Below are 26,828 nucleotides of genomic sequence, written 5' to 3'. Positions count from 1 at the left end.
CTATTTTCCATAACATATCAACATTGTCATTTCAACGTCAGACCGGTTGTTTTCCCAGCAGATTTGAGACTCAGAAATAGCCAGTACGGGTGATCTGAGTGTACCACAGAGGTGTAACATATTTGTACAATGTGTCATGATTGCCACCCATGCAAATCAGCAGCGGTGGCATCGGAAATGGACTGTACCAAGACGGAGAGGGACGCTGGAGGAACCTCGGCTGGGGTTTTCTCCTTCAAAACAGAATTTCCCCCCGGTGACAACATCTTTATCGACATTTGACGGGACAACACACGTGCAACGCGTTTACCAGCTGTGAATCGGTGTCTTTCTGGTGCTGGCTGTCACTGTCCGCCTCTGGAAATCACCCCTGCGGTGAAAGCCACGGTGTGTGAGCGAGTGGTACGGACTTTCATCCTGCTTGGCCGCCTGGGTTTTCTGGAGAGAAGAAGTTGGCGAAGGGATGTGACTGCGATGATGCAGCTGAAGAACGGGGATGCCGCGTACTACCACAGTGCAGAATACTGCAGAAATTACACTTCGCCGCCTGTCAGCTACGGGGACAGCAGCCATTATCTTGCCCGGTTGCCAGGTAAGGAGAGGCTTGGCCATATATGATCTCCCCTCTGACCGCCAGCAGCCTTTATGCGCTAATGTGGAGGGATGGAGAAAATCCAACCGGTGACATTTGCAGATGGTACAGAGGAAGGTGGATGCTGAAACCGGTTGCTCCGGTGCTGCTGTCATCATTATAATGTCATGTAGACGGGTGCACCAGCCACCATTCCGCTCATCGTATAGAGCATGGATGCTGCGATGCAAAAAATCTGAGGTTGACGAGACTCTAATGGTCTCTTGCACTGTAGGAGCGCTCTATATCTCATGCTCCAGGGAGACGCCGGGTTTGAGCTGATGTCTGTCTGTAATTTGAAACAGCATATAGCCTCAATGCAATGTTCACTTTCCTCACTCGAGCATGGCAGTCAATCAAGTGGTCTCTAGTTAGAGCAAGTGAAGGAATAGACACTGAATCATTCACTCCAGTCTTTGCACTGCTTGATCTGCACAGCTGATGGTGACATGTAGCAGTTATACAATAAGTGTTTCTTCATTGCACCTGCACAACCGCTGCCAAAATTGGCTTTCCTGTTGGTTTTGGGGACTTGAGGCCAGCATGTGTCATGGTCATGAAGCTCGATCATTCAGATTTATATGAGACTGATCAATGCACCTGCCTGGTAATAGTCCCGTAATAAGATTTCAGCCTCTATCATTATCAAATGGCATAGTGGATAAAAGTGATTGTAATTATGTGGAAATTAAATGTATATGCTGCTGGAAAAGAACTTAATTAATGGATCAATCAACAGGAAAAAACTGATTGATGATGAATTTTCCTTATACATAAATGATCTAAGTCATTTATAAACACAAAATATTTGTTGAGTTTAGCTTCTCAAATGTGACTATTTGTGTGCCTTTCTGTCTATAGGCTATACCATTACCAGTTGAAATACCTCTGGGGTTTTTAACATTTGCCAAAAAAACAACAACACATTTTTCAAATCATTTTTTCTCAATGAAGAATTTTAAGATGATATTATAGACTCTGGTGGCTTATGATTGGCTTTAGTCTGTATTTCTGAATCAGTTATTATAAGAAATAATCACTAGATTAAATATAACAATAATTGCAGCCCTAAATATACACATGCTTGTTTCCCAGCAAGACATTTAGCTTTTCAGAGGCTAGATGTCTTGTTCTAGTTGTTTTCTATAAGGAGGCATGGATATTTACTAATCGATATAGAAATAGCAGCTTAATCCATCGGCTACTCACTTTACGTTAATTATTAAAGTTAAGCCTATGGTCAAGGGAAGCTCCATTATTATGAACTCTTCTCCAGCGCAGGAGTTGGGTGAATGAGATTTGAACCTTCAGAGCTACTGAGATATAAAAGTGGAGGCTAGGATTTACTGTAATGGTACAGGACATAAATTGCAAAGGACAGTAAGACGCAGTCGGTCTTCGCTTCTCTCTGCGCTCGTCCACTGCCCAGTGAAGCAGATGGAATACGATGGATACTTGCAGGAGGCATGTGCTTCTCATCGCTCTATAATTGATGTGACACAACAAAGTACGGCGAGAGAAACTCTAGAGAAAAAGAACACTTGGCCTATTTAGAGATTCTCAGTGGAGGCAATGAGATTATCAGGCTCCAGGACAGAAGTTTTTGTGTGGCTTAGTTTGAAACCAAGAACTTTTGAGTCAAGGTAACAAAAATCTGACAGTGATGAACTGATGAATAACTCCTGAGGTAGTTTCAAGACAGGCATTTATTTTCCCCAACTCATTCTTTTAAGACATTGAAAACAATGTTTCACTGAAATTATGACTCAGTCGAAAGATCATTCGGTGCCTTGTACATCAGAACAATGTTACATAAGCCTCTGTAATATTTGACTTGTAGAGTTGACTGTGACAGCTCCAAAACCTCAAATGCAAAACTTTTTTTTTTTTTGACTTTGCAGCAAGGTCCACAGCTGTGAATGAGTATATGTGCTGCATCTCTGTAGACTGTAGACTTCGTGGGCCTGGATCTGGGTCTGTGAGGAGAGGAGGAAACTGACCTTGGCCTATCTACATTCAGTGCAAGCTCACATTAAAATTATTGAAAGGTAACAGCCAATCTGGGAATGCAAAACAGGCAGTTCTGGTTTTCTGACGCCTCTGTCCCTGCATGTCAAAGAAAGAACTTAGGTCAAGGTTTGAAATTCTGAGTAAAGGTTGAGCACAAATCTTAGTGTGGACCAAGAACAATCTGCACGCTGATAGCTATAGACATTAATAGTTTTGTGGCTGCTTTTGTCCTGGACAATAGGGTCACGTTTGCTCTCTTACATTGTCACCTGTAGGCCAATATTAAGTCAGTTGTGAGCCATTACTGCAAGATTTCCTCCCCTGTTGGAAAAAGCAAATGTGTGAACAAATGTGATCAAAAGCGCATTTTAATTAAAACCAATTTCCCTCCAGAACCAATCAATCATTGCTCACAATGCATATCTTGAAATACAGCTATAGACAGTCCCATCTAGAGTCTAGTGTGTGCAAATAAATGTGTTTTTTTGTGGTTCATTCACTCTTTTATCTCTACAGTGCTTTCAGAGAAGCAGGAATTAATTGAACTGAAAATGCCAGCAAGCACAAGGAGTCATTGGCAAAAAGAAGCTGTTTGATTTTTTTTTTTTTTTTTTTTAATCTCTTTAGTTCAAAAACGGATTTACTGTAAGGGTTTCAGCATGTGACCTTGTTTTAAGAGTTTACTTTAATGATGGAGTCTCAGAAATGTGGAGTTTAAAGGAAGGATTGTAGGGAAAGAGGTTTTGGAGGTCTGTCAGTTGAGCCTAATGGAGGGAGAGATTAAGAATGAAGCTCGTGATGAGCTCAACATTCACAGCAAAGGTGTGACACTTGCAAATAGATGGAAATTTACCCTTAAAGAGGCACCGCTTTTTAAAAAAAATCAGTCATTGCTTTGCATAGTTTGGTTCCTCTACACAGTAATGACTACATTATACCATGGTGCAAGTGAACACATGAGGCAGTGTCACCCAGATGTTGAACGAGAACAGGTCAGGAAAGAAAAAAATATTACGTAGGGAGGCAGTTGACAGCAACAACCTCCGGCTTATTCGAACTGATACACAGTGAATGCACGTGTAGTTAAATAGTCTATTATATCTATTGTTTGGTAGCACAGTGTGGTGTTCTCTGAACTGCTTAATGGATCATGTCAAGAAAAAAGGGTTAGCTGTCCTGTAGCGAGGACTCCAAACTGCTGTGCAAGCCGTCTCAGTCAGGGCCAAAGGTTTCTCATGAGGCTGCTGCCAGTGAGATTGATGATGTGCAGCATGTGGAGCTTGATTGGTGGATTTGGTTCTGGATGGCGCTAATAGTCACTGTTGAGCAATGAGGTCTTTCATCATGTAACATTAGAAGCACAAACTTAGAGAAAAACGTCCTTTTATTTCAAATTTATTTATCTATTTTAAATTTAAATGTGTACAGTGTGTCCATTTATTTTAATTATGCATATTTATTTTTCTTGTTTTACATTACCTCTATCTTTGGTACTACAGCTGTCATGGCTGTGGTGTCTCCGCATTGCATTTCCCACAGATCACTTGTCAGTCCAAGCGTGTCCTGAAGTGTTTGCATCTTTTTGTTTGGATTTCCTGTTGACAAAGCTTAAGTATCTGTTAGAGTTGTTTTTTTTAAGTCCACTTAGCGCTGACTCAGTCCTTCTATTTAATACAAATAAATAAGTGCTGCTCCTTTCAAAGGATGCCAGAGAAAGTTTCCTTAAAAAGCTTTCATGAGCAGGATATGTTAAAAAAGCAGATAATATCTCTAAGCAGAGAAACTTATATTCATTAAAATGGAAATAGTAAAGTTATTACTTATACTATAAGTTATTACTTATACTTATACTATATAGGCAGCACACCCCACTCTGTTGACTCTGTGACAGTCTCATCTTGCAGTTGACAGGACTATAGTAAGGTCAGTGCCTTGTCCAGCATACCTTTCTCCTGAGGTCAGCCAGGCCAGGTGACAGACAGGCAGCCAGACAAACTGGACGGACAGACTGACAGCAAGCAGCAGTCGGAAACACAAACACCCCCGGGTGTTATTTTGGGTCCATGAATCACTCCCATTGGGCGTCCGATTGGATTCCAGATGAAAGCTTCCACCGCAGTGAGTTTTGACACAGCTGTTGGCCTATTACTGACCTGACAATATATGTGGTTACACACACACACAGACACACACACAGAAACAAAATGGCGCATTAAATTGCACAAATGAAGATACAGAAAATCAGCAGAGCTCATTTCCTAATGTGACACTCTTTCTTTCTGTTTTTCTTATGCATTCACCCATGCCTTCCATGTGCGCACACAAACACACACATGCTATTTCAGCCTATTGGAGCAGTCACACTTCAGGGCTGTGATCTCTTCTGATCAGAGGGGCTTGAGGATTTTATTGTCGCTGTCTCCGTCTGTGTGCGCACACATGCATGTGTATGCGATGTCCCGCATGCATGACTGCTGGCGCTGCAGGCTCAGCCTAATCTTTCTGATGCCCACCGGAGTGTGAAGCTCCTCTGTCCGAGAATGTGTTTCCATTCGCCCATCTCTTTACATTCGGCGGCCTTGGGGCTCCAAGAAGTAAATGCCTTCTCTCTTAGTGTCACTGCACATCGGCCATTGGATTTTTGTAGGTTTAGTGGAGAGTTCCTTCTCAGTGTCCATTTGATGATCACAATATTTTCTTTCCTTTGCCAAGGAAGTGACATTTTGTTTATCAGTAGTATCCTACTTCCTAAGATAAGACAAGATATTCCTTTATTAGTCCCACACTGGGGGAAATTGCAGTGTCACAGCAGCAGAGTGGACAGTACAAGAAAGAAAAGCTGCAAAATGCCAGTAAGAAATACTTAGAAAGATGAATAATGGATAATAATATAATATATACAGTAGGTATTTACAAAAATGTCCAAAATAGCAGCATATGTTTCCTACTAGTAGGAAACAGATTTACAGATTTCACTTAACTTTAGTGTAATGATAAGATGCAGCACTACTATTCTCCTGAAGTGCATTTTGATGCAGACCCATGTCATGATGTCTAAACCAATTTTCGTGGAAATCCGTCCAGTACTTTTTGAGACATTTGACTCAGAATCACAATTACCAGCCTCAAAGTGGGTGGAGCTAGACAAAAAGCCAGGGGACCACCAAAGTCATTAGGATTGATTTTAATTTTCTGTGGACAATTTCATGACCATCCAACTAATGAATGTTGAGATATTTCAGTCTCAACCAAAGTGGTGGAGCGACCAATCCACTTGTCATTGTCTCATTCTTAGTGTTTTCGATTACTGCATGCATGTTCTAATGGCCATTAGATGGCATCATTCAATATAAAGAGTTCATTCGTGTATTATTGCAGTCATGTCCGTCTGGATCAACATTGTCTTCCTTATTGAGGTTGCAGAATTCGTAATAATGTGTCTGTGCTTTATTGCGTCTGATGTTCACAGGTCCAGAGAACATGTTGAAGCCTCCTCTGAGTCTCTTCAGCCATCCCCAGCAGCCTTTCCAACACATGGACTCTCTGCACCAGCTGGGACCCCCGCCAATGGCGCCAACACAGCCTCTTGGCCCTCCACCCATCGCCCCTGCTCAGGCAATTGGACCCCCAACTATGTCTCCCACGCAGACTCTAGGGCCCCCTCCCATAACTGCTACTCACACGTTAAGACCTCCCCACATTACCCCACCACACAGCTTAGGCCCCCCTCCAATGGCCCCAGCTCAGCCCCTGGGGCCTCCACCAATGCCACACACCTTGGGGCCCCCACCTGTAGATCACACACAAGCAATAGTGCCTCCAAACATGGACCTCACACAACCACTGGGGCCTCCACCTCTTAACCCTGCACAAGCACTGGTGCCCCCACCTGTTGTGGCGCCCGGAGCCGGCCGATTCCCCCTCCCTCCCAGCCCCCTGTCATCCCCTCCTGCTCCTGGCCCAGACCATTCACAGCTTCCCCCACGGCCCCCAGGACCCGCCCTCATCCCAGCCCCGGTGTCCGGCCTCATCCCTGGTCATCTTCCGGGCCAGGCAGCCCCAGCCAGTGAGCAGCCCCAGGATGAGGGCTCTCCGCTGGGGACGGAGGAGCAGGAGGACTCTCTGGGGCTGGAGGAACTGTGTAAACCGCTGTACTGTAAACTCTGCAACGTTACCCTCAACTCCGCCCAGCAGGCACAGGCTCACTACCAGGTCAGATGAAATACACATTCACACATACAGCACATGAAGAATATTAAAATACTGCAAATTCATAAACACACAATTCTATCTGATCATCTGTCCGTGTAGGGGAAGAACCACAGTAAAAAGTTGAGAAATTTCTACGCTGGCAGTCAACAGCCACCAGCCATTAGGATCCCAGAAGTCCTGGATGTGGCTGGCCAGACAGCCCTCAGCTCAGGATCCAACGACAGTGACGCCGGCAGGCAGGTCAGGCTCAAACGTGGCAACTCAACATCAGCCTACCTAAATATTACAGCTTTGTTTAGAGGGTGGGTGTACTGCTGCTGAAGTGGCCAATCCGCTGATAGAGGTCGTCTCCCTCTGAGGAGGTGGTAGGGAACTGCAGCTTCATTTGAACAGTGGAAACTTGCATCATCCTCTCACCACTGAACGATACTGTGTCTTCTCAGTTTGCACATGATTGAATTTAGTCTTAAAAGAGTAAAATGATAGGAAACATGACCTGCAAGTGTCTTTCAAATATGGACTTTAGTGCTTGAAGTTGTGATTTTTTTACCCGAATCAATAACTTTCTTCAGTGTATATTTTCCACTTGAAAAGAAGAAGAAATTGTGCAAGGAATTTCCTGTCTTCCTCCCACCAACACTAAACATTTCTTTCTTCTCTTTCTTAGTGTTTACTCCCCAACGCCTCTCACCACAAACACTGCATTGCTTTGTCTTGTGTCTGCAGGCGCTGTATAAGGGGGCGACCCGGGTCATCTTGGCCACAGAGAACGACTATTGTAAGCTGTGTGACGCCTCCTTCAGTTCACCGGCAGTCGCACAGGCCCACTACCAGGGCAAGAACCACGCCAAGAAACTACGGCTCGCTGAGGCCCAACAGAACTCCAATAACATGTAGGTCATTCTGCTTTGTGCAGGCTTAGCATACAGTATCATGTAAAAGTGCGTTCAATGAGAAATACAGCATTTGTCACCAGATGTAAGTTGCTCAGGAAACCGACAGGTCTTGGACAGGTCAAAGTCGAGTTTCAACTCAACTCACAGCAGCTTTTGGTTTCGCTAATTAGCCAACTTACCATGCTGATATTAATCTACGATAATAATACTTGGGATTTATTCACCTTTTGGACCAAACTGAAGTGGTTTTCACTCAACAGGGAAGGCAGCAATGACGCAGCCCCAAGAAGAAACAGGAAAGACGGCAGCGAGTACAGACTGGTGAAAAACCGGCGCAGCCCGCAGCTACCTGCCTCCATGCCAGGTAAAATATTAAGAAATATATCCAAATTTAATTCAATGTATATTTTGGAGTTATATTTAATAAACACTCAAGGTTAGGTCCATTCAATGTCAGTCTTCCAACTGGCAAAACAGGTTCTGAAGTTATTTCAAGCATTTATTAAGCAAGTTAAACAGTTATTCAGGCAGGATATTGTGTGATATTAACAGTATGGCAGAGGAAACTGTGGTAGCAGGCAGATAACAGGCTGAACTACCTCCTCCTGTTGTCCATCTTAAAATTGTGAGAGACACTGAAATGGACCCACCTGCAAACCTCTGCTCAGTTTTGAGCTGTTGATGTTGTTAATGGCCAACCGTTAACGAATGGCCAAACTGTCACTATACAAATACAAATTGGCAACAGTAGGATTTCTATTCACAACAACACATTAACTCAATAGTGACTACATTTGTGCGGTTTCACGGTGAAGCTATGTTAACTAGCTATTTTTAGCAGCTGAATGAGCCTCGTTGAGCAATAGTAACCACTATAAATATTACATATATACACAAAGTTAGGCCAGAGAACCAACTGTTCAAGGAAACTGTTCTTGTAATCAATACTTGGTCTGATATATGTCCAATAAAGCATATCACTTATAATCACTGCTGACACTGGTTGTTTCTTTTGGATTGTCTTCAAAGAAAATTTTGTCCCTGCTGACACACTTCCTCCACCAGTCCACAGTAAAACTGTGCAGCATGGTGAGCAACTGCACAACTATTTGGCGTCTGGCTGCTCAGACTTTATTTTTCCATCAGAAAGGCAATATAATCCATAATTAATACGTAATATGATTAAAATCGGAGGCAGTTCGTCCATATACTGACGTCAGAATACGTCACAAAAGACTATCACATAAGGAACATCTGTGATGAAAACAAACTTATTCACGGGTGTCATGAAAAAGTCTGCATCGGTTTGCTGGCTTGTTACTCCACCAGTAGTTACGTTACTGTCAGCTGCCTTTGAGGGCAGCTTTTCTTTGCTGTATCAACATGTGACAGTGCAGAAAATCTAAGAGGATGTTGTAAGTATTGGACTTACTCCCATAAAGCACCATCATTTGACTTCATGTTTTATTCTTTTTGGAGCACTCGCTCATCATTCTCCTCTGATGCTGCAGGAGAACTCACACAGATCTGCACCACTGTATCACTGCGAGTAACATCGCTACACACATTTTCACAAGTGGCCTAAAGGTTAGCAGATAAGTTTGTGTGTAAGCAGATACAGACCAGGTAACGTCAGACTTTCTGCTGGCGTCAAACCATCTTTTGCTGGCTGTGTTTTATTCTGGCTCTCTCTTTGCACGGCCTAAAACACTGGCACCCCAGCTCAGTATAAAACAAGATAAATCATACAACAGAGCCAGTTCTCCTCCTCTCTCTCTCTCTCTCTCTCTCTCTCTCTCTCTCATCCACTGTCTTGTCGCACACACACACACACACACACACACACACACACACACACACACACAACGTTCTGCTGATTTAATCAGTTTTCTTGATGGACAAACCCCAGAATAGCTGCACTCTCTCCTGCGGTTGCCTTCTCGCTGTCGTTTTATCTCGCTCCCTATCTCCTTCTCGTTTTTCTGCCGTGTTAACACACACACACACACACACACACACACACACACACACACACACTAAAACAACTAATACTCTTTTTCCAATGATCCACCTGGCTGTAATCTCAGATGACTTTGTGCTTATTTGTCTGTGCACTGTATCAGACACATCAGTGATACGTCAGGTTACGGTGAAATGATGCTGGTATATATTCAAAATCAGTTGTGTAAGTATAGCTTTGGGTGTGTCCCCAGCCTGAGATTTATTGCGTTCATTGTTATTTAATTTGATATTTAATAATCAATCAGTTAAGCAATAAGAGTCTGCAGTCGTGCCAGCAGCTCTGTGAGGCTGGGGCACAGCAGAATATTGATAGCTGAGTAGTAAGGGTGCATATCATGTTGGTGCATATTCTCTGAACAGGCGAGGCCCCTGTTGGACTCCTGGCCAGCCGGAGTTTTTGCTGCATGTCATTCCCCTTCTCTCTGTCTCATTTCCTGTCACACTTCACTCTCCTATCGAATAATAAGGCATAAAAATGGCCAAAAAAAAAAACTTTAATATGTAAACTTAATGGTGGTGTTAGAGCAAAAATCAGGGCATCGCTCTTTGGGGACCATGAATGTCCTGACAAAATTTAATGGCAATCCATCCGATAGCTGGCCCAAGGTGGTGGATCAGAGGACTGACCGATAATGTTGAGCCATTCTGCTAATATGGCTAAAAAAGTCAAATATTTGCTGGTTCTAGTTTCTCAAATGTCAGGACTTCCTGCTTTTGCTTAATTTATATGATTGTCAATTGAATATATTTGGGTTTGGGACTGCTGGCAAGACGAAACAAGCATTTTAAACATGTAACTTTGGTTGTTGTGGTTATGTGGATTGTTTACAATTTTATGACAGTTTACTGACTAAAGGATTAAAAAAAAAAAAAAAAAGAGATAATTGTTAATAAAAACAATGATCTGTTGCAGCCATTCATCTCGTATAATCTTTGCCAACCTACATCTGAGGATCCTTCCACCTTGTCATAGATAAAACTGGTATGAATCAGCTTGAAATGTAACTTCTACTAACTTCTCTCCTGTCCGTCGTCTCTCGTCTCTTTCTCCCTTCCAGGGCCATACTACAACCCCAGACCGAGGCAGCGCATCCCCAGGGATTTGGCCATGTGCGTGACTCCCAGCGGACAGTTCTACTGCTCCATGTGCAACTGTGGAGCCGAGCAGGAGACGGACTTCAGGCAGCATCTGGAGAGCAAGCAGCACAAAGCTAAAGTGTCGGAGTTAAGATACCGCCACGAGATGGAGAACCTCGGCTACAGCTAAGGGACACGTGATGAGGGGGGGAGTAAGAGAATAGAGTGGGACAGAATAGTTGGAGAGCCAATATAAGACCAAAGTGCAGAAGGAAATACTGCCCTGTGTTTGAAGGGCATATTTAGTGAAGGGATTAGCCCAAATGGCCTCAAGATATTGTTGCAATTCATTTGATATATGGATCAAACACTTGACCTAATCCTCAACCATATGAAGCTATAACCGGATTTGAATCTATTTGATGTTGGTATTACTCTTATTTTGAAAATCTGTCCTTAGAAACAAACTAGGCTGCAACATGTGCACAGGAAACAGGAACCATGCATTTGAGAAAACGGTGGATTTTTGACATAAAACTTTCAAGATGTTTTTTTAGGCACTGAAAAGAAATCACATCTTTGACCCCCAACCTTTTCTTAGACTGCTCCTCCCGGGCTTTGAGTGGGTTGCATTCTGACATGATACAGGTAAATACAAATGAATTGCAAGTAAACCTTGAGCTTGTTCAGGCTACAGGGAGAGGACTAGTGGTGCACAGGGATCCAACGGGACAGGAGACGAGGCACAAGAGAAGATAAGGTGATGCAGAGAGAGAGTGCAAAATGTGGAAAATAGAGAGACAAACATAGAGGCAAACACTTAAGGTCAGAACAAGTCTCATCCTCGAGAAAACAACCATCAATGAGGACTTTTAGTTTGAGACTTGTTTTTCAATTCTTGTGTGTGAATCAGCCCGACAGGTATTTTTTTTACAGGCCCTGCAGCAGGGACCACTTGGTGACCACAGGGCACAAAAGAGCAAATTCAACATCTTTATAACCACATACAGGTAATAAAATCCAAAGTACTATTTGCTAATTGAAAAAAAAACAACAAAAAAAACAAACAAACAAAGCACAACAAACATCATCTGGCAGAAACAGTGTTACACGAATCTGTTAGCCTTAGCCAATCTCTTACCGGTCCTTTTGGTGTGTATCAGGCTAAAGGCTAAGCCCCGGCTAGCCTTGTTTGTGCCTTTAGTGGGAATAAGGCTAAAGAGTAAGCTTTGGCTAGCCATTTGGCAATATAGTAGAAACCAATCTACAGTACTGATTGGGTTTTTTCTATATCCTGTGTCATCTTTCCTCTTGTAATAAATCCACACAAATCTTATGTAAATATCTTCAAATTATTATACATTATAGATGTAAATAAGGTATAATACACATGAATACTGTTGATTCTTTGGTTAATGTTAGCCTAGCATATACTGTAAATACTCATAATCTATTTAATGATTATCAGGAATCTTGTACAAAGTGTGCACTGACTGAATGTCGACCTATCAGCCCTGTATGTCTCTGTGTGGATTTAACCGTAGGCCCTCCATACCACTCTGGGTGGTGCCTTTGTTCATTGGTAAAGTAACTCTGGTACCATCCGTCTGTATTTAAAAGCTGCTAGTCTCATCATTTTCTGACTGTGCAGGAGGAGCCATGCCAGGGGAGGCTGCTTCTGTAGCTGAACCCTCTTCACGAAGCTGAATCTATGTCTTGACAAACAGCCAAACTGGCACTGCGAGGAAGAAATGCTCAAACATGTTGGAAACTCACAGTGATGCGTGCAGCCGAAAGCATTTAACTCCAAACTCCTAATTAGTTTGCAAATTGCAAATGAAAGTGCGCAGAGCTTATGGATGTTTCTGGTTGTAAGACATATCATTTAATTGTCCCGATCGAGCTCGATCCTCAGAGGGGCCGTAACCAGGTTTTACTGCAGTGTGAAACGGCCGCAAAGGAGTGACATGGATTTTGTCTGGCTTTGCAGACAGATCTGTTTTTCTTGTCTTTTTTTTTTTTACCCTGGATGACCCAGGTCCAGCTGTTTTTCAGTGTTTAGCCCGTCCTGAAAAGATCAGTTATGTAATAATTTGAATCAAATTTGATTTTCTGTCTCTGTTTATTTGAGTTTCTGTTCCAGGTCAGTGGTGCTGAGCTGAACACAGTGTAGTCACGAGGCATCTGCAGTTACACAGTACAAACTTTAAATGAGAAAAAGTGTGTGCTGTGCATTTAACTCAATTGCATTCGAAGATTAACAATGATAGGGTCGGAAAACCCACATATTTATCTTTGTCTTTTCAGTAGTTATTTATAGATTGAAGATTCTTTAATGTTTTAAATATACAGAAAAATTATTTATGCCTCAAAAAAAATCATCTTATGTAGCGGTTAAAAGTATTTTACATCTCAATTTTCAGATGCCAACATGGTTCACCTATATATCTGCAAGAATAGAGTAGATCTGTCAGTCCTGTTTCACTTTAAATTTGCAGAGCAGCAGTGCACCCACACATGCACGCACTCACACACACACACACACACACACACACACACACACACACACACACGCACATACACACACACACACACACACACACACACACACTCCCACACGATTCAATCAGTCAAAGGTCTGATCAGGTCACATAATTAGTTGTGCTATAAAGTGAAAAGAAAGCAGCGTCCAGGCTTTCTCAGTGGTCGGTTTGTTTAGCTTTGGGGAGATGCAGCTGTTTACATCGTACATTTGTCTCTAAGCACAAACACACACACCTGATCACACACACGCGGACACTCAGGAGAATAGCACTGTGAGGACAAAGTACTGTGGTGTTCAGGGATTTGAATACAAGGGAGAGGGGCAGAGAGGAGGAGAGATAAACAAAACATAGAAAATAAAATGCTTGGCTGTTTTATTAGCCCACTGTGCTGTATGGTTTACTCAAAACAGAACAAAGAGGAGCTGATGAAAGCAGAGCTGTAACTGAAGCTGTGGGTGAGACACAGCTAGTCGAGCAGATCTCCCCGTTAAGACTGAGCTGCAGTTTGTTAAAAGCACTCCTCCACCTCCTAGAAATAACAGGCTTTGTCTTACATGAAAGCGCTGGTAGCGTAACCTTTTATTATGTTGACAGGCTCCTGGATTTATAACAAGAGTCACACTCCAGTGCTGCTACTGAACACCTTCAGCAAGTGCATGAAATAATAAACTGCAAAGGAAATGGAGGAAATGAGGAGATTGTAGGAAATGAATTGGCTCCCACAGACTTGGCCTGAAGAGCATTTCAGATACTGTAGACATCAGTCAGGAAACAGACAGCAGTCAGGTGTTTGGACCGCAGTGGTTCCTTAAGCGTTTTTGGCTTATGACCCCTTAAAATGCGACAATATTAACCCCTCATCACAGGATAAGGCCTTAGTGTGGACATGAGTTATGAGCAGTTGAACCAAAGAGTGATATTTTTTTGTCAGGTTCATTTGAAAAAGGCTAGATTACCATCTGGGCAAGCTGCGAAACTGCTACTGGGCCCCTGACGCTATATACCTACATAAGACATTTATGTTTTAGTTGATGTTGTGTTCACAAGGTGCGCGTCAAAAAGTGCAGTGCTGGTTGGTTTGTGGGTCTCTGGACAAATAATAAGGCTGACACGTCTGCTGATTGGACTGTGCCTAATGGGCACTTGGAGGTGACAGGCTACATACACAATTTACAAAGAAAGGGAGATGGGGGATCAATAGGGACCCAACAAAACATTTTTGCCCTGGGGCCCTCTGACAGGTTAATTTGGTCCTGTATTCGAAGATTGCAGAGGCCCCGAATCCCATACACAAATGTAATATAATGTATATGCTACATATAAAATAAAATAAAGATATGTAAAAAATTATATATAAAATGTATAAATTCAAATAACTTCATATATATTGACATATATGTCTAGCCAATACAAATATGTATCTTTATGTATGTATGCCACTATTGTAAACATATGTTGATATTATATATAGTGGGTTACAAAAGTCTGAGATAACTTTCCCAGAACTGGAGGATAGACATTGAAATGAATAAGAAAAACATATATAAGCATATAGAATTTTTATATGTATGTTTTTTTAGATAAACCTGCATATGTAAATTAAATACATATTGTTAACATATATACTCGCAACATGTTATACCATATTAAAATTATTCATTGGTATTTTAAAAAATATGTACATATAGATATTTTACTATGGGTATTTCATATATGAAATAAACTTATATCCTCATATATGCAGAGGATGTATATATGTGATAATAATATATCCTCTTATAGGTAACATATATGGCAACATCACTCTTGATATAGATATTACATATTACATTTCTGTATGGGAAGATTTGAAATTATCCAGTAATTAAAAGGGGAAGAGGGAAGTGTCAATCTGATGGTATTTTAAACAAGATTATTTCACTTGATTAAAGAAAATCTCAAACCCAGCAGGCTTTAATTGAAAAGAAATGAAAAAGCCTGACATAACATAGTAAACGCAATTTGTAGTTAATGGAGTGAAACATGTCGAACGTTACACGAGACTCCTGTTACACGAGACTATTTTTGGATGGATGTTGTTGCAGTGAAACACCATTCCTTCATGTAAGGATCTTCACTGGTTGCACAGATGTTTAAAACCAGTTGATCAAGAATCAAGAATCAAGAAACCACTGTGGTAAATAAAGGCATCTACATGAACATACGGCCAGTAACTGTTAACAGGTTTAATATTTTGGCAATCAGCACTTTTATTTGCTCTCAAATTGAAAACTGTGGACTGCATTAATCCTCACAAAAGAACTGTTTAGTTATTGTTTGGTAATATGTTGAAGTAGACCCGGGGTACTGCTTCTGTTTGTTTTGTTCTAACTGTGTTTACTTGTAATGGTTGGTAACTATAATATAATAATTATTGGTTTCACTGTCATTAATCAATGCTGGTATCTGAACGCTGACGTGTTCCGGCACCATGAGTTATAAGTTGAACTTCAGTGCTTCGTTGTACGTGACAAAACAAGTGTTACATATTGCACCGTATAAATTGTATCTGGTTCATTTTGTGCATGTGCTGCTTAATAACTGCTGAGATGTTCCTACTATTGAGAGAAAATATAACAGTGAGGATTCTGCTCAAGACTGTTTTTATGAGGTTGGAATGACTGGTTGGTTGGAATCGTCTGTCTACGCTCTGCTGAGTCTCCAAAAGGGTATTGGGAAGAATCGCTGATTTTGCACTGAACATAAAAAGAAAGAAACTGGTGTTTATAGAAAAAATGATGCTACCATATGTCGTGTAGTTCAAGTGAACACTTTGCTACTGTTGTCATTATTTGCCATGTTTACAGGGTGAGACGTTGAAGCTGTTCTGTGTGGTTTTATCCATGTGTTGCATTGTTGGACTAATCAGACCAGGGTAGATGGGCGACACTGTGAAGTCAAGCAGAAAAAAAATTGACACTGCAATGAAATTAGACACCGCTGATCTGGTTTTGACAAAACAAAGAGATGATGGAGGTTGTAAAATCATTGCAGTGGGCCTGTAAAGTTATTAATGGGCAGAATTTCAATGTCGACATATGGCTCTAGCTTCATACTTAGCGCACAGGTATGAGAGTTATATCAACGGCAGCTACATTGGTTTCTAATGTCACTCGTTCACAACATAAAGGATGGGTTAGGCTTGCCTTACATGAAGGCCCGTGTATCCTGGTCTGCAGACTGAGTCAGTCTTGTACACTGACAGAATTCAGGACCCCTACCCCCCCAACCCCAACCGCCACCGCCACCTCCACCTCCACCTCCACCTCCACCGCCATCTACTGTCAGGGGCCCCAAACCTCCTAGCAGGGCCCCTGCGGGACAGTATATATACTCCTGTACTCTCTGTGAAAACCTCAGCACACTTTCAGTGCCTCTGAACAACGTTGCCAATATACCACTGACTGACTGAATGGATGACTGATATATACTGATTTCTGAGGCTGTGTGAGTGTGTGTGTATGTGTGTGTGTGTTTTCTGACAGATGAATAAACATGCAGATGATATAAATAACCGACCTGAGCCCATGATTATTACAGTAAATGTGTGTCTCGTGTGTGCTCTGTTCCGCGGCTCGGCTCGCACCGCTCCGGGGGATATAACCGTTCTGTTAGCTGATGCTGTTATTGGCTCACAGGGAGAAGGCGCTCTCCGTAGCCTAGTTTCCTCTGCACTGATAACCAGGATTTATTCATTAGTCCTGTTATTACTTCTGCCAAGAAAGCTGTTCTTGTTCCCCTGGTACTTTCTTTGTCTGTCAGCAGGATATCTCACAAATCTTCTGAACAGATTGCCTGAAATGTGGTGCACTGGCCTTAGGTTTAAGTTAGTATTAGTTTTTAGTAATGGTCCACAAACTTGGATTTCTGCCACTGGATTTAAAAAAAAAAAAAGTATTTGTATCTGTGGAATCAGTGCTTGAATTGATACCAATATGCTGCGATATGGAGTAGTGGCATATTAGATGTCTGTTATTACTCATTGCTGCCACATTTTAATGAATGCGTGTGGCTATTATGGGTATATATTGTATTTATTGTAAGTATCGAGTGAATTAAATTTGTTTCCTACTCAAACCAACAATGTGAGGAGGCAAAAATAAAATCATAGATTTCTCCTCTCCCCTCCAAAATACGATTTTTGTATAAAATTCATGTCCCTAAATGCTGCAGGTGCATTACTGCTTATTTAAAATACTTCACCTTTTTTGAAATTCAAAATTCAAGCACAGAATGAAAAAAAGCAACCAAACAGACTCAATTACCTACTGGTTTTCTGTACTAAATGTTTAGCCGTGCAGTACCAGGTTCACAATTGTGCATCTGTCACTGCGGTTCACAAAGGCTCAGTAAGCATTTGCTTCAAACAGACAGTTGAAGTAGATGACTGACAGCTCAATCACTCACTCAGACACCAGCATGAACACTTCCCGTGGAGCAGATTGAACAAACACATCACTGGGCCGTCACCTCTCTTCGGTTCTGATTTGTTATCCACTCCAATCAGTATTGGAACAAATCTATGGCCAGAATTAGGCCACGCAGTTGCTTAACCATTCTGAATTTACAGTACATCTATTTGTCGAGGAAGAAAGGTGACCTTCACAGACAGTTTATGTAGCTGTTCATGAGAAGCAACTTCATCATTGAGACACGTGCTGGTCGGCCTTATGATTAGTCACAGTAAGAAAAGCACCAGTGTCACTAAAAACATTATTGATGGGCAGCATTCACAACACCAGGACCCTCAAAGTGAAGCATCCTAAACGTAGTCATTTTACATTTTGACATTTGGGGTTGGAATATACCTGAGCTGTAAAGGGGGAAACAAGGTTTCAAAATCATCTCAGATATAGATTTTAAAAAACAGTCTCAAGAAGAAAAAACATGGTGGAAAAGATAAAACAAACAACTGGGGATGAGGACGTCACAGTGGGTGTTAATATCATATCATATCACACAAATCATCTCAGATTTGTATTAACATCACTCTTCATATCAGCAATGTATTCATTGCCAAAAAGATTCAAAGGAATGATTTTATCAGAAACACCTTCTACTGTGAAACTCAAAATGTCTGCTGTGGAAAAAGGTCAGTTGATCCGACACCTGCCTGACTGGGTTTAACTGATTCACTGATACACAGTACATTCAGAGAGTATTCAGACCCCTTCCTTTTTTTTTGCACCCTTTATTTAGTTGTAAATTTAACTATAAATGGATAAAATATGTCATTTTTGTCCATTAATCTAAACTCAATGATTTCATCTCATTCATTAATTAGCCATACCACTTATCCTTTCAGGGTCCCGGGGGTGCTGGAGCCAATCCCAGCTGACAGGTTGCCAATCCGTCACAGGGCTGATGTATTGAGACAAACAACACATTCACGCTCACATTCACACCTAAGAACAATTTAGAGTCACCAATTAACCAAAACCTGCATGTCTTTGGATTGGGGGAAGAAGCCAGAATACCCAGAGGAAACCCACAGAGGCGCAGGGAGAACATGCAAACTCCACACAGAAAGGCCCCGGCCGCCCGGCAGGTTCAAACCCAGAACCTTCTAGCTGTGAAGATAATTAATATAAATCAAAAAGTGAAATCTCTCATTTTCAAAAGTATCCAGATTCCAGACCTTTGATTCAGTACTTTCTAGAAACCCCAGTTACAGCTTAAGTGAAATTGAATTGAATGGATTTGATCAGTTCCTGTCTGAACTGCCATCGTCAGGTCTCCCCACAGATTTTCTTTCACTTTTTCACAATGGCTCACTGAGTGTAGATTGTTGGGCAAAAAATGTGGAGAAAAAAAAAAAAGTGAAGAGGTCTGAATACTTTCTGAAGCCACTCTATCTATGTGTGCTCGCACAAGAGATCAATTAGAGTTTTTAGAGAGGTTTTATCAGAAAACACAATCACTGCTGCTGCTCTGTTCTCTGTGGATTTCACCGCAGGAGTTTTGCTTTTGACAAATAATCATTTTACATGTGGCCACAAGTACATCATATCTGAGAATGTCAAAGCCCAGCAGCAGCTTTCTGTCCTGTGTAGTTCAGTGTGGATTTAAGAAGCTCTTTAAAAGCGACAGGAGTGATGTCTTAAAGGTTAGGACGAAGTTGACAGATTGTTCTGTGTTGACAGTGATTTCACACCCTGGTACATTTGAGCCATATAATATTAATATTTTTGACAACCCCTTCTGAGATGTATGGTCAGCCTTACTTCAGTGGTTTTATGATAGCAGTGCTTAGGTGCATCCTATATGCAAATGTGACATATGTACATATATTGAATTTCCATATATTCAATATACATTTTTATTTCATATGTACATATATGTATGTAAAAATCATACATGAAGGCTGTTAGAAATTGAAACAATTTCATATATTGACATATATATCTAGCTATACAAATATATACATTTCTGTGTGTATGCTTATATTACATACTGTATGTTACATAAACATATAGCCTGTCAGTATATGTTTATATTATATACGTTAGGTTCCAAAAGTCTGAGACCACTTTCCCAGAATGTGTAGATAGACATGTTTAAAATTAATGAGAAATGAATAAAAACATATATAAACATATATGTTGTTTTAATAAACTTGCATAAATAAAATTAAATATATAATGTTAACACAACATATGCGTTCTGTATAAAAAGGGTGACATATATGGCAACATCACTGTTGATATATGGAGATAAATGTCATATATTACATTTCTCTCTGGGATTCATGCCTTTGCATTCGTACTTTCTGTGTCACGTTTTACCAAAAAAGCTTCGACTACCATAAACACATGTCCAGTTCTCCAGTTCCAGTCCTCCAGGCCCTGCTAGAGAGGACTGTGGGTCAGTAAGGCAAACAGTTGTTTAGACATTTATGGGGAAGTGATGACCCCTGTTTGGAAACTGGATTTTTCCTGGAAAAGATACAGGAACACACACACACACACACACACACACACATGAAGAGAGACAACAAGAGAGAGGGCCAGCATTTCTTGGCTTCATATGAGAGACAGCTGTAGCTTTCCGATCATGTCTCAGACAGCCTGGGGACGTGCAGCAGTGGTCTTTGTTCCACTGTTGTGACAGAACAGTGGAGGAAGGGAGGGGGGGTGTTTCAAAAACAGGAAGTCAATCAGTGAGTAGAGGCAAAATGCCCCATAAACTACCTGCGGGGTGTCCTTTGAACACAGTTGAAACATTTGTGCGGTTCAGAAGAATAAAGTGATTATGTATCTTTAAAATGTTAAGCAGTAAAGGTGTTGTACATCGAAAACCATCCTGTAGAGCAGTTGTTTGGATGCTGTAGGATATAATCCTTTGTGAAAATAAAACTGCGTAACAGGGAGTGGAAAGAATTTAAAAAGTGACTCCCTACATACCGGAGCTATAATGATCAGTCATTGAATTGATTAGACGATCAACAGAAAAGCAAAGTGCAGCAGTTTTGATACTCAGATTTTCAGTGTCATTTTTTTTAAGTAATACTGGGAAGATTTTACCAGTTTCAGTCTTTTAGCTTTTTTTCTTTGTCTTTTATGGCATTAAATGGAACATCTTCAGGTTGTGGACACCTTAGACAAAACAAAGCAACTTACAGTATGATTGGCATTTAATTGATCTATTAATCAAAGAAATTATTTGCAGACAGAATAATAATGAAAACAATCATCAGTTGCCGACCCTAATTCTTGATATAACCATAGACTGTATATAAAAAGGATATAAACAAATGGGAACCGCTAGTTACTTCAGAGCAATGGTATTTAGCACCATCTACTGGTCATAACAGACACATAGTGTCATTTTGTGAATGACTTGACATCAGTGATAGTAGGATGTTAAATATTTAGTTTTAAAATGTAAACTTCTAAAAGTGAAACTAACATGACATTTGTATGATTTTGGCTTTTTTGGTATAAACTGTGACTAAATAACATGTTGGCCCATCCGCAGCAAAACACCATAGAGGATCTAATGTTAAGAGTGTTTATTCCCAACTGTGTTGAGATCATAATTTTTTGAAAACATGCTCCACATTATCATGTTTTTTACATGTTTCATTAAATTAGCACTTATTTGTATTGCAAACTGCCCTCCGATGCTTGTGCACTTAACATAGCATAACATATGCAAAATGTGTTGACTCAGTTCCCTCCATGGCTGGAGGTCAAAGTGGCTGAAGGACTATGTCAGCTACCACTGGTAGACAGAACAGGGACTGTCCTCAAAGTGTCTGCCTGCACCAGCCTTGGGCAGTCTGGTGAGGCAGGCCCAGCAGAAACGCTGTCTACACTGAGAGCATGTCATCATGTTACATCCTCTGTTTTTCTGCAACATAAAACGCAACAACATATGTATTAGAAACAACATTGATCTAAAACAGTCAGAAAATCAAATGGCGCGCCAAGGCCCAACTCTGTCTCTTAAAAACTGTTTGTAAACACATATTTGTCGGTGCTCATGAGTTCATGTGTATGTGTGGAAATAAATGCTGATAGATGAATTGATAAATACCTCTATTCTGCAGAAGCAGTGAGGACAGTTCTTACTGTTGACTTCCATCCAGTGCTCGCTCAGACTGTCCTCCAGGTTGACCTTCAGCACCCTCTGGCCGTACCTGCTCTGCAGGACGAGCCGCCTCTGATTGCTGCCGCTGGTATAGTCGTCCCACAGAGCCTTCATCCCCTCTGAGGCACACACAGCAACACAGAGAACTGCTTCAGATACACACCGACACACTGCACCGCACACACATCTGCATCCACGCAAACTGAATATTCAATCCAGTGATGGGACTGTAATTAAAAGTTAACCAAAAACATCAGTTTTCTATTATTTGCCTGTTATCTACAGTATTATCAACCTGCCACGTCATCTGCTTCCACTAAGACAGAAGTTCCTCTCTGCTACCTAAGAAACTCAAGAATCTTGGTCTGTTTTTTTATAGATTTATTTGATGTATAATTGCTCTAAAACTTTGTAATTCTTAATTAAATAGTTGTAGGTCACCTGGGCTTGACGAAGCCTAATAAGACAGACATCTAATTTTACAGACTTACCCCTCATCATTACAGCTTTTGTTAGGTTTAACACATTGCTGTAGCACACAAGTACCAAGAAAAGGTTCAGATATGGAATCAGTGCAGCTCATTTTAAATATCATCTCATGTCAAATAAATGTTATCTTGATACCCATAAGAAGATATGTTTGTGGTTTTAAGAACCAAAAACCATCTCAGTGCAGTTTTACATTACCTCTCTCAGGCTTCTCTCTGGAGCTCTAGTAACAACAGGTCAGTGAGAGAGAGGAGGCTCTGAGCTTCTCTTCTGATTGGCTGACTGTTTTCTGAGTGATGGAATAAAAGATTTGCAGGTTTCAGCTAAACACTGAGAGAAACCAAATCCTGTAAGGTTGGATGGTGGGTCCAGGTGGGCGGGTCGAGTTTCTGAATACAGGCTGTTTGCATTTCTCTGTGGACTGAGCGCTTTGATATTTTCACAGTATTAAAATAGAAACCTAGACAGCTGCTTTATAATCAAAGAAGACATGGAAATCTCACTTTATACAATACCTTTTATGCATTTGCCAAGACTTTGCCAAGCGCACACACACACGCACACACACACACACACACACATACCTTGTGACTGTGGCAACTCTAAATGGCCTTGCTGTAGGTCTTTTTCCATCTGTTTTTGTTTCATGGCCTTCTTTGCCTGACAGTCATCTGTTCCATGGTAGGTCTTTCTGCAGGTGACACAGAAAGCAAAGCCGCACACAGAGCACAGCGCTGCAGTGCTGGACTTCTCCAGAATGACAGGTGAACCACATGAAAGCCGAGGACAGTACGCCACATCTGCTCGTAAGAGGAGGGGAGAAGAGAAGAGACAAGAACCCGATGGAAAATTAAATTAGGTTTTTATTTATCTTGAGTCATTCGGGTGTATAAAGGCGTTGAAGGCATCCTGAGTTTTACAAGAAATATAAGGGAAACACACCGGGCATGAGGTCCAGAGTCGACTGCAGCAGGAGACGATCATAGCGGCTGAACAGTTCCTCCCCCACCAGACTTTTCACCTTCAAAACAGAAAAACAGAAAATCAGACACGGCAGAGTGAGGCAAAGAAGTCAGATAATCTACATTAAAATCCGGGAGATTTCTTTTGCCAATAATTAGTAGGTTGTTTTGTTGAGTTAGACCAAATATGTCAATCGCTATGAGCTTATTGCAGATATGTTAACAAAGGCGTATACAGTATAGCTGCAACAAATTTAGTAATTCTTGCTCAACATCCCAAATCCTCGAAACACAAGAGGACAATCAGAATGAAGCTGTAGTTGGCAGGACAGACAGACAGACAGACAGACAGACAGACAGACAGACAGACAGACAGACAGACAGAGACAGAGAGGTGAAGACTGTACCTGTGCAGGCGTGGGGCTGGCCGTGCAGTCTGCCTGAGGACAGGTGACACCCCGGACGTTCCCCTCTGTTATCTGGAGCTTACAGAACTCAGTGAGACATGTCTGGCAGAAGATGTGGCCACACTCAAGCAACTGCACACACTCCGAACCGAGCCAGCCCACAAAGCACACACTACAGTCAAACACCGTAGCGGCAAACACTTTCTGTTTCTGGGCTGCATCATAGATCAAGAGCTGGGACAGCAGAGTTTGTGATGGAGTTAGGGAGGGGGTTTGCGCTTTATTTTCAAAGGACTCTCTGGGGTGGGCTTGCAGAGGAGCAGCTCCTTCTTGTCCACTCTGATCTACTTCATCTGGAGGCAATAATGAGGCTGAAACACCGCCTTCATTTGAGAAATCTTCCTGGACAATTTGATCAGACTCAGAAAATGGAGGAGGCTTGGATTTGCCTGCCTCTGAAGACAGATCCCTCTGGCCGTCAGCCTTTAACTCTGAGGGCTGGAAGGTCTGTTCAGCCTCCTTTGCATGTGAGCCTTGTGCGATTTGGTTAGATTCACTCGGAGGCCCTGAGTTTTGACGACTCTGGCTGACATTGCTGACTCCCTGAGAGTCTGTGCTGCTCTGGTCTGATATTGAGGGATTTTGGCCATCAGCAAGAATCACATTCGGGTGCTGAACTTCCATGGATTGTGCAGGTAGATCTGAAACATTACAACTTTGGTCATCTGACTTTGGAGTGTCTTGATTATTATTTGTTTGTGAGAGTGCAGCATTTTGTGAGTCTTGGCTACAGCGCAGAGTGCTGTGTTCATCAGAGTAGAGCTCCAGCAGAGTGTGGATGTCCAGGAACTGGAGGGTATCTTCTCTGAGAAACTGCACCCAGGAGAAGAGCACCACTGCGCCTCCGGTTGCCTGGTAGAGATCAGTGAGCTGAGCGCCCAGTGCAGAGAGCTGTAGGGGGACAGCTGGTAAGCTTTATAGATTCTCTGCAATCACTCACACACACTGGGAGAGTTGTAAATGTGACCAATAATGTTGTAAGTGACCCACATTGCTTCTACTGATTACCTGTGTGTGTGTCAGCCAGCTGCAGGTGAGGGTGAAGGAGGGAGGGGAGGAGGATGGGTAGTCCTCAGGAAGTTCAAAGGTCAGGAGCAGAGGTGGCAGGAATGATATTTCATATTGCCTCACCGTTTCACCTTAGAAAGAAAAACAACAAGACAATATGAACAAAGTACATTACTACACACATAAACACTAAACTATGTTCATCAAGACTGTCAGTTGTGGACTGACCATTTTTCTCTTTCTTTCTTTCTTTCTTTCTTTCTTTTTCTTAATCATGTTATATGCATGATTTTTTGCTGACCTTCTGCTGTCTATATTTATTTAATGTTTATTTGTATAGAGACAGAAGCATTTATAGCATAAGCTAGTTTGCAATACCTGTCCCTTTAAAATGCATCACACTCAATAATACATACAAAATAACATTAAACACAAACAATTTACAATGATACAAAAATGCCATAAAAACAAGCACATATGATACTAAAACATGATGAAAGCATGTCTATTTGTTGGAAAAACTGACAACTAAGAGATTCTTTTTCTTCAATAACAGTTATATTATATTACATTTTTTTTCTTTTATTTCTGTTTCATATTTAGCTATTCATTTTCAAATGAGGGAAATTGTTGGTTATTGATGTTAAACATTTCTTTTAGTGATCAAACTACTTTTTACCTTCCATTATAATGAGATAAGATTACTTCAGTCTATGGGCTTGGGAAGCAGTAGTTTCCCATGCAAAGCAATTTAGACAGCCATGATTTGAACAGCACCAAAATATCTTACCAATCCCGGCAATGTTATGGCTCATCGACAAGCTGTTATCTTCCACACCCTTCAGTTAATATTAATTTCAATATGCTCTTTTCTGTAATTGGCTTACTAACCCTCTGTCAGAGCCACAGTGAAGTCCGCAGGAAGCTCAACTGACACTCGGATTTCTCCGGCAGGGTTCGACTCATTCCGGACGAACTCCTCCAAACCAAAGATACTATGGAGGGCGAGTAGCTCGTCTTCCTGGTCTTCCAAGTCGGTTTTCATACCTGCCGTCCCAGTCACAGTAACTTCCACTTTCTTCTCGCACTGTTTGTGAGGCTACGTGTTTGACTGTGTCCTGCTGGAGTCGAAGTTCGTCTTTTAAAGTCGTCGTACTGAGATTGCAGTTGTTTCAACCGGCGGCTTTGCCTCTTTAAAAGATGAAGTAGTGCAAAGTTAAAAGTGCTCGTTAAATCCTCCCAGGCGCCGGTCTATGGTTGCCCGTCCCACTGATGACTAATGTGTGTATGATGCAAGACACAATATACAGCAGTCACATCAATCTCTGTTGTTGATGTCAGGCCAAACATTAGTCAGCTTTTCTTTACACAAAGAACCAATATATTATTATGTTGTCGTGCAGAGCTGGATGATACATGCAAACAAAAACTAGAGGATGCAATTTCTAAAATAATTAAACTTTTACACAGGTGATACTGGGGGAAAAAAAACCTTGTGAAGGCCCAAACAACAACAGATCCCTTTCCTGGACTGAAAGGTGTGTTAAGGACAATCAGTTAGAGGGTCAATCAGTACTGGATTAAGGCAAGGCAAATTTATTTGTGTAGCACATTGTCATACAGAGGTCATTCAATGTGCTTAACAGAAATAAAAGCATAAAAATAGTAAGTAAAAAGCACAAAAGCACAAGCAGATTCCTCTGAAAATGCTTCATTTACTCTCCCAATAAGACTCTCTGCTTTTATCCATCTTGGATATAGAAAAGATACATGTCTGTAGACTTCAATGACATGGATGCAGACTGTTCAAATAGTTTTTACATTAATTATTTTTATTCAGCCTATACCACACTTACTACATATTTAACCAAACACTG

General features: G+C 41.4%; 2 protein-coding genes across 2 annotated transcripts; one reads left to right on the top strand and one right to left on the bottom strand.

The window, feature by feature from the left end:
* The first annotated feature begins 474 nt into the window (after positions 1 to 474).
* zmat3 (zinc finger matrin-type 3) lies at positions 475 to 11,038 on the top strand. Its single transcript, XM_022768253.1, is given in 6 exon segments — positions 475 to 592; positions 6,111 to 6,853; positions 6,953 to 7,093; positions 7,580 to 7,781; positions 8,030 to 8,113; positions 10,830 to 11,038. Coding segments are annotated over 6 exon segments (1,497 nt in total).
* A 9,863-nt stretch (positions 11,039 to 20,901) lies between these two features.
* LOC111216534 (E3 ubiquitin-protein ligase RNF14-like) lies at positions 20,902 to 26,127 on the bottom strand. The gene is made up of 7 exons (XM_022738065.1): positions 25,843 to 26,127; positions 24,952 to 25,082; positions 23,884 to 24,834; positions 23,457 to 23,535; positions 23,099 to 23,314; positions 21,972 to 22,144; positions 20,902 to 21,785 (listed from the first exon to the last, which is right to left on the bottom strand). The coding sequence occupies exons 1-7, from the start codon at positions 25,994 to 25,996 to the stop codon at positions 21,651 to 21,653; spliced, it is 1,839 nt and encodes a 612-aa protein (XP_022593786.1). The 5' UTR covers positions 25,997 to 26,127; the 3' UTR covers positions 20,902 to 21,650.
* Positions 26,128 to 26,828: the final 701 nt, after the last annotated feature.

The sequence above is a fragment of the Seriola dumerili genome, unplaced genomic scaffold (genome assembly GCF_002260705.1).
Source record: "Seriola dumerili isolate Sdu_G_001 unplaced genomic scaffold, Sdu_1.0 BDQW01000002.1, whole genome shotgun sequence".
In the NCBI taxonomy this organism is placed as follows: Eukaryota; Metazoa; Chordata; class Actinopteri; order Carangiformes; family Carangidae; genus Seriola; species Seriola dumerili.
The sequence above is the reverse complement of the archived record's forward strand: the minus strand, read 5'-3'. Positions and strand labels throughout refer to the sequence as shown.

Coding starts and splice junctions, on each gene's coding strand:
- LOC111216534 (XM_022738065.1), bottom strand. CDS start 25,996: ATGAAAACCGACTTGGAAGACCAGGAAGACGAGCTACTCGCCCTCCAT. Junction 25,083..25,842: donor CACTGTGGCTCTGACAGAGG/GTTAGTAAGCCA, acceptor TTTCTTTCTAAG/GTGAAACGGTGAGGCAATAT. Junction 23,536..23,883: donor CCAGCCCCACGCCTGCACAG/GTACAGTCTTCA, acceptor TCTGTTTTGAAG/GTGAAAAGTCTGGTGGGGGA.